This window comes from Panthera onca, chromosome C1, assembly GCF_046562875.1.
Source record: "Panthera onca isolate mPanOnc1 chromosome C1, mPanOnc1 haplotype 2, whole genome shotgun sequence".
NCBI lineage: Eukaryota > Metazoa > Chordata > Mammalia > Carnivora > Felidae > Panthera > Panthera onca.
In genome coordinates, this window is record NC_138346.1 from 178,180,071 (window position 1) to 178,188,247 (window position 8,177).

The 8,177-nt window shown below is 38.5% G+C and overlaps 1 protein-coding gene across 1 annotated transcript in view; it reads left to right on the forward strand.

Moving 5' to 3' along the window:
* NDC1 (NDC1 transmembrane nucleoporin) overlaps window positions 1-3,893 on the forward strand; it is a 45,652-nt gene extending 41,759 nt beyond the window's left edge. The window contains exons 17-18 of the mRNA XM_078451890.2: window positions 214-374; window positions 2,971-3,893. Of these exons, the coding sequence (XP_078308016.1) occupies window positions 214-374; window positions 2,971-3,034 (225 nt within the window). The 3' untranslated portion in view covers window positions 3,035-3,893. The remainder of the gene's footprint in view (window positions 1-213; window positions 375-2,970) is intronic.
* The last annotated feature ends 4,284 nt before the right edge of the window (window positions 3,894-8,177 follow it).

Here is an 8,177-nt window from a genome sequence, read left to right on the forward strand (position 1 = left end):
TTCTGTGCTAACTGCTGTAGTGGCTAAACATCCACTGCATTGTCTTTCAAACTTTTGACTGTGATCCAAAATAAATGTTTTCTAGAATGCCTGTATGATGTGTGTATCTCTCTCTCTCTTAATTTATTTGAAATAAAATCTCCTTGATTCTTTGGACTAATATGGCTTTATTGATATTCTGAACTAATGTGCCTTCTTTCTTTCTTGATCTAGGCAGTTGACAAGTACTTCAAGCTTCCTCATGCTTCCAGTAAACCACCTCGGATTTCAGGAAGCCTTGTGGACACTTCTTATAAAACATTAAGATTTGCATTTAGAGCATCATTAAAAACTGCCATCTATCGAATAACTACTACATTTGGTGAACATCTGAAGTAAGTTTACCTGTTTTAACCCATGATGATAATCTACTTTCAGGAGTTCCCATGAGAAACAGGTATGAGAATTATAAAGGCTTACATGTTCAACATGTGACTTTCATAATTCCTACTGGGAATTAACAGCTTTGATATCGACGTTATATTTTAAAATTGGGCCTATCATATAAGCTTTGGGGCCTTCTTTCAAATAGACAAAAAAGGATAGAAAGTTATAAAAGATTTTTTTTTTTTTAATTACCAAAACATCCTTATGAGATAAAAAGCAAAAAATTGAGTACCTTTCCAGAAAAGCATATTAAAAATAATTCTGATATTACATCTTAGTCAGCTAACTAAGATTTTGGGTGAGCAGAGTGTTCCATAAATGAGTCCTTGGTGCTTTGTGAATCATGCTAGAAAAACAATGACAGATCATGACACCTTTGGAAACAGAACCAGAAAGAAAACCACAAATGCCAAGCCTGTTTATATTTAGTTTCATTGATGTTTACTGCTTTCTTCTCATGAAATAATCCAGCTCGGCAGGATAAGGGATGCTAGTTTATTAACTAAACTGTGTTTATCACAATTATAAATGAACTTTAGAAGGCACAAGAGATTGCTTTTTCTGTATGCGGTCAATGAGTAGTTTAGAACTTCTGCATGCTGCCTACTTTTAGAAAGAGTAGTATATTTCCTTTTACTTCCACAGTGCACAGCAGTAATAGCAGGTTTTTATGGGACACTTGGCTCTGTGGCAATGTAAAGAGCACTAGATAATCCTCTCTCTTTTCAGAGGCTTATTCACTTGTTTAAAAACAACAAAAAAAAAATTTATGGAGTGCCTTCTACCTCTGTGCTCTCCAATATGATAACTCCGTATTACTGTTCAAATTTAAATTAACTAAAAATTCAGTTTGTCAGTCAAACTGGCCACATTTTAAGTCCCCAGTAACTACATGTGGCTAGTGGCTACTGTATTGGACATCTTAGGTCTAAAACATTTGTGTCATTGCAGAAAGTTTATCAAGACAGCACTGTTCTAGACAATTCACTTAGCACTGTAAATACATTTTTTTCATTTCCTTCTCTCAAAGCATCTATGAGGTGTAGAGGTTATCATAATTGTACAGATATGGAAACTGAGGCTCAAGGAGATTAAGGACTTGCCTAATAGCACAGTCTAGTTGGGTTTAGAACATGAATCTGAAATCTGGTCTTACTTACTCTTAAAATCCCACCATTTCTCCCTATATTATAGACTGCCTCTGAGATATAAACCACCATGGAGGATGCTTGATGAATGTGGAGCATGAAATATGTATATGATGATAGAGCAAAAGCAGGGAGAAAGGGGGAAATAGAGAGTTTTAGATAAGAATGGGGGATGCATGACTGATAAATTATGACACTGAAATTCTGCCTTCGTTTCTTTTCTCTGAGAAGAGCCATCTTTTATATATGATGAGGTCAGCAGACTGTTGTATGTCCAGGACAGAATGGTATGGTGGGGAAAAAAGATTTGGAGTTAAAACATTTGGATTTATGTCTGGTTACATCATCGACTATCTGTGGTTGCAGTCAAGTTACCTAATGATTTAACTTGCCCACGATTATGTAGAACCAGAATTCAGACTCCAGTCTCTCTGACCTAGTGTTCTATTTAATGGTGTCTATAGTCTTAACCAGTAGGCTGAGTTGTCTCCCCTAATCTCTGACCTTTGTGATACTGTTTACCCTCCTGTGAAATGGGTATGTTATCTGGCCTCACTAGCACCCGGGGAGAGTCCACACAGTAAAGTACTTGAAATGGTTCAGTTAGAGGCAGCTGGTTTAAGCAAGCAGAGATGTGTATTTATAAGGCGATTTGGGATGATTTGAAGACTTTTTTGGCACTTTTAAAAGTTGTAACTTTTATAACCTGGATTTTTTTTATCATTTAATAATACCATCTTCAACTAGAAGACCAGAATCTTTATTCATTTTTTACCCAAAAATTTGAAAAGAAGTTTTATACTAATTACAGAATATATTTACTCCGCTTTTATCAAGGTAATGTATTTTTGTGGGAGGCAAGGGTAGGGAGAGAACTCTATTTCCCCATCTAAGACATAACTTATGTTCAAAGGGAAAACTAAATCTAAACCACCAAGCTGTTACCTTTGAAAACGATTAGTGGAGTCTATTGTGTTTTAACCAAACATTTTAGTTTAAAGGATTTTATATTAAAGGCAATTCAAATACTCCACAACTCAAAGATAATGTTGGAATCTGGTTTAAATAAAATAATAAAATCCAGAAAATCTACTGCAAGGCCTGGAACTCTGCACAGCAGGTTCCACAGCAGAGCAGGTTAAAATCGATGCTTTCACTTGTCAGTCTTAATTTGCTTTGGTCTCTTAGAAGGTAGAAGCATGCTGTTACTGAATGCAAGCCCTCCTCCTCATTAGATTAAGGAGGGTTTTCATCCAGCTTTCTCAGAAGTACTAAATAAGTGAAGATTTCTATTCATTTTTAATTGTTTTGAAAAATATTGACTCTGTGCTCTGTGGTTCACTTAATATGCTTAATGTAAAATAAAGCTTATGCTTTGAATTTATGTTTCATTTAGTGCTGTGCAAGCATCTGCAGAACATCAGAAAAGACTTCAACAGTTCTTGGAGTTCAAAGAATAGCTCAGTAATATAAACTGTGTTCATTACACTGCTGATACAGCTACAGATGGGACAGTAAATGTTCAGCATTCTTGGATCAGAAGAAAATGGACTAATTAGATGCTTCCTTTGTCGTGGTGGTTGCTTTGAAAACTATACTTTAATGGGAGAAATCATGGAAAGAAATTCTCAACAGAATAACCGAAAACTGCCTTTTCTGTACCGATTGCTTTTTGTGTGTGTGGTATAATAAAAATCTTTATTCAATTTTACAGAAGCCTCTCTGGCAGTAGAAATGTCTTTAGCTTCTATAGCTTAATAATAATAACTGGAAAATGTTTAGAATTTACTTTTGAGCTGAGTAGAACCAGTTCAGAAGGTAAAATAGATCGACTTGATTCAGTCTTCCTGATTGCTGTGAGTTTAACTCTCTGTGCACTCGAAATACGTAAACTTTTTAAGAGTGGTTTCTGCTTACTGAAGGATGAAATGGTAATAGTGGAGAAAAATTCACAGAAAAACTATTGTTTAAAGGACATATTTTGTTAATCTGGTAGGTTGTGTTTTTCTTTCCAGGGACAAATTAAATTTGCATGATTGTCCAAAAAAAAGGTCTCAATTTACAGATGCTAACTCTCTATAAAGGAATGTGGAAAAATTCATTTCTTAAGTTACAAGATCAAACATTCATATTTGATTTTTGAAAGACGATTGACTGACAACTATGAGTTTGTTTTGTATCATGCTAGTAAACAATAAGTGTATGGGTATTTTCCCCAACTAGTTTTGCTTTCTTTTTCTGGAACAAAACATTAAGCGATTGCAGAGCTTTTTAAGTGAGAGAAGAGGTTTTGCAACAAAAACCAGGAAACTTTCCCTTTCCCCCCGCCCCCCCCCCTTCATCTTCATTAGATCAAATTATTTGGTGAAGCTCGTTTGGCCTCACAGAGGGAGCAGCCTTTGCTGTGTTAACTGGCTAATAAAAATATATTAGGAAAATCTTTACAACCAGAAACAACTTAGTCATCAAATAGCAAGTGAAACCAAAATGTCAGAGGGCTTACTGTACTTGGGAGTATGTTGTATGCCCCAAAATGAGCAAAGTAATTTTACAATTTATTAGATCAGCTTCTTTGGAGATGGAAGATTGGAAATCCCACTGGTAGTATTCACTGGACTAGCGTTAGACTGAAATGCTCCCTTGTAATTCTTTCCCTATTATCTTTTCCTTCCACCCTCTCCCAGTTTTTTCTTTAAAGTCGGCACAGTATTGTATATGAATCTTTAATGTGGTATGTATGTCTACCATTTGTCTGATTACTTGATGTATTATATCTTTATTCCTTTTATTTGTTGCCCCATCAACCAGCGCATGCCAAATTATAAATGAATCCTGCTGGCCTTTTGAGCGTCTTTAGGAGACAGTTCCCCAGTTGTCAAGTGTTTGGAGTATTTTGGCTAATTGCCATTGCTTTATTTTTTCTCATCTGAAGTGGAGTGATCTCTTTTTTGAATATGAACATTGAATTTCGAATGTGGTAATTCCTTGGAGATGGCCAGAAGAGTGTGGCGAGGTTGACTGAAGACTGTTGAATTCCATGTTTTGGAGCTGTTGAGCTTTTTCTGTTGCACTGTCTGTGCTGTCCCTAGCTGAGGCATTTTGGGAGAAAAGGACTCTTAACCTTCTGCTTCCCTTAAAGAATTGTGGCACTTCACCCACTGGATCCCGGAGATTGACGAAGAGATGGTTCCTGTAAGTTTTCAGTGGCTTGGGTAAAGTATCTGGCCAGGCTTAGGTTTTTGCCATTTCTCATATGCTTTGGGAAAAGGTACATGTGATGAGCAATGTGAAAATTTGAGAGGTGTTCATCCCTATTTTCTCTCAAGGAAATGTGCTGTGTACAAAACACAGGTCACATAATGTACACCTGGTGGAGATTTGGAAACTCCGCCCAAATGTGGATTGTATTTAGTAGATAAGAGAGGTAGTTCCTTTTCCCCATTATGTGTTGATAACCTACACACCATCCGCTGAGGTAGGGTATTGCTCGGCCACCTGTTATTAAAGGGAGCTCCCTCTCCTGTGTACAAGGAGGAGGGTCTTAGAAAGGCTAAGAGGAGGGAAGCATTTCCTTTGATGAAGTCCTATCCTGCCTGTGAGCCCACACGTGCTCTATAACATTGGCCTGAAAATTAGAGAGTGTTCTTTAAAAGCGTTTCTCTGTCAGTACAAAACATGGTTCTTTTCAGCACTTGTAATGTTTGCTTCACCTTATGGGGGGTATAAATTCAGGTAGCTTCTTTCCTGGGGAACCGGGAAACTGTCCTAGAATGAACCGTGTATACCTTTGAGTAGATGTGGGTAAGCAACAATTTGTTACTTTGCCGGATTGTTCCTTGATAGTTGGTTTGTGTATCTTCCTGTAAATGTGGTAATCTATTTTATCCTTTTGTATATCACTGATACTGAATTGGGTAGAAAAATAAATCGACAGTTTTTCTAAATGGGACTATTAAAATATGTGTATCCTTAAGGTCATTTATTTAATATCTTGTGTGTGTGTGTTCTTTTAGCCCTTTCAATCAAGCCTCAGTTGCTTACAAAACTTGAAAAGGTTTAACTTCTTGATAAATTAGCTATTGCCCCTAACTGAACTAATTTGGTGGATATCTGTGTTCAACGATAACCAAGGAACCTGAATTCCGAAGGTCTCTTTCTTCCTTGTCTTGGCTGCCTTTCTTCCAGAACTAAGCAAAGGATGTAGGTGCTGAAAGCCATCTCTTAATAGAATTTTCTTTTCTTGCCAGTATACTGTTTCTGAATGGCTCATATTCCCCAGGCTCACGGTTATGTCTGTCAACTTTACTTAAATTAGTCTCAGTCTGAACATCACCTCGAGGTTGTTGAGGCACTACACTAAGGCCCTCAACTCCCTCTTTTACTCTCCCAACCCATAGTTCTCTTTCTTTAAAATCAAATAGCTTAAAACAAAGATGGCTTTAATTCCTCAGTTAATAAGCCAGCTGTTATTAGCAAGCTGCTGACCACCGTTTTAAAATAGACAAAATTGTTCTTGTTTTAAGGGGTATAAGACAAGGTAGGACAAGCACATAGGCCTGTAGTTCTCAGTCATGGTCCTAAGCAACCTTGGCAGTTGCTGTACTGATGTGCAGGTTGATCCAGAGCTAGCTAATCATTCAAAAACATTCACGGAATGTCTGTTACAGCCCAGCTATTGGAAACAAATTGAACTGTGAACAAGACAGTTCTTGCTTGCCCTTGAGAAGTTTATAATCTAAAGCAGTGGCATTTGAAACTTGGAATCAGAAACATGAGCCTCTCAGAGAGTGCTTATTAGAGGTGTAGAGTCCAGGCTCCACTTTGGTACAAATTATGCCTGTTCACTGGTTCCCAAGAGATGTAGTTTGTAACAAATTCTAAGCAGTGGTCTGAGAATCACACTGTGAGAAGGGTTTATTTTAGATCAGGAGTTCTCAAACTTAGCATACATCGGAATCCCTTGGAAAGCTTGTTAAAACAGATGGCTAGGCCCCACCTCCAGAGTTTCTGATTCAGTAAGTTTGGGGTGGGCCCAAAAGTTTGTATTTCTGGCAAGGGTCAGGTGGTGCCGATGCTGCTAGTTAGGAGACCTCACTTTGAGAACCATGGCTCTAGTGGATTGTCTTCTATGTGGTGCTCTCAGATGAGTGTCTGAAGCACGTGAACCATCATTTGCTATAAGGCATACTTCTGATGCACTTATTGGAAAGCATGAAGAATATGGTTAGACCCCAAAGGCTGAGAAATAGGTGTTCATATACTTACCTTGAAATTGCAGCAAGTGATAGAACATGAACTGCCCTTCCATGTCATTATATACTCATGTTCATGTTCCCTTTGCCTGGGTTTGTGTCTTGGCATACTTCCTGGTCTTCAGAATGAGCTTAGCCTTTCTACATACTCCCAGATAGAATTCGATGTGTTTTTTCAACGTGTTGTCATTCCCTCTTTGTACTTACCACATTGATTTGTAATTTAACTGATTATCATATGTATCTCCTTTTAGACTATGAGCTCTCTCTCTTTCCAGGATTCCAGTTACACTTTCTTAATATACCATATGTGTCTTAACTCGTCTTCTCTATTTTAATATTTTTGACTTTCTATGCTTTATTTTGGATAGTTTCTTCTGACCTATCATTTTCTTCCAGTAAGTCTAATCAGCGGTTAAACTTATCTGTGAACCCATGGAGACTCTGTGCTCCACTGACCATGGTTTCCCAACAAATAAGTGAAAGTTAATAGTCCTTTCTATGGTTACTTTAGTTTTCATCTTTAGCAGAGCTTTGTCTACAGAGTCTGAAATCTAGAGCGTTTTTTTGTTGGTAAGTTTTGTGACAAAATTTATTTGGCAGCAAAACCTGACCTGATGTGAGGCTCTTTGTAGACTTAATTTATTCCACGTAGTGAGACTATGCTTACGTTTGCTGTAGTATGTTTGCTTATGAGGTGCTGTCCCAGACCCCATGAGAGTGTTATGTAATACACATCGTGATTACCTAACACCTGAAAAACTGTATTCTGAAACATCTGGCCTTGGGCATTTAAGACAAGGTGTTGTAGCATTTTTGTAAAATGCTGTTAATTCTTCCATTCACTCATCCAGCATTCGCTCACTGCCTACTGTATACCAGACCCTGTGATAGGCTCTGATCGTACAAGGTCATAGACCTTGTCCTCAAAGGGTTCTCCACCCTGTGTGAGAGAAGTAAATGGAGGCAACGCATGTTCCCACAGAACCTTTCCCTATTTATTTACAAAATTGACGTGTTTTGGGGTGCCCGGGCGGCTCAGTCAGTTAAGCCTCCAACTTCAGCTCATGTCATGATCTCATGGTTCATGAGTTTGAGCCCCTCATCGGGCCCTGTGCTGTCAGTGCAGAGCCTGCTTCAGATCTTCTGTCTCCCTCTCTCTCTGCCCTTCCCCTGCTCATGCTCTTTCAGAAATAAACATTAAAGGGGCGCCTGGGTGGCTTGGTCGGTTGGGCGTCTGACTTCGGCTCAGGTCATGATCTCACGGTCCGTGAGTTCGAGCCCCGCGTCGGGCTCTGTGCTGACAGCTCAGAGCCTGGAGCCTGCTTCCGATTCTGTGTCTCCCTCTCTC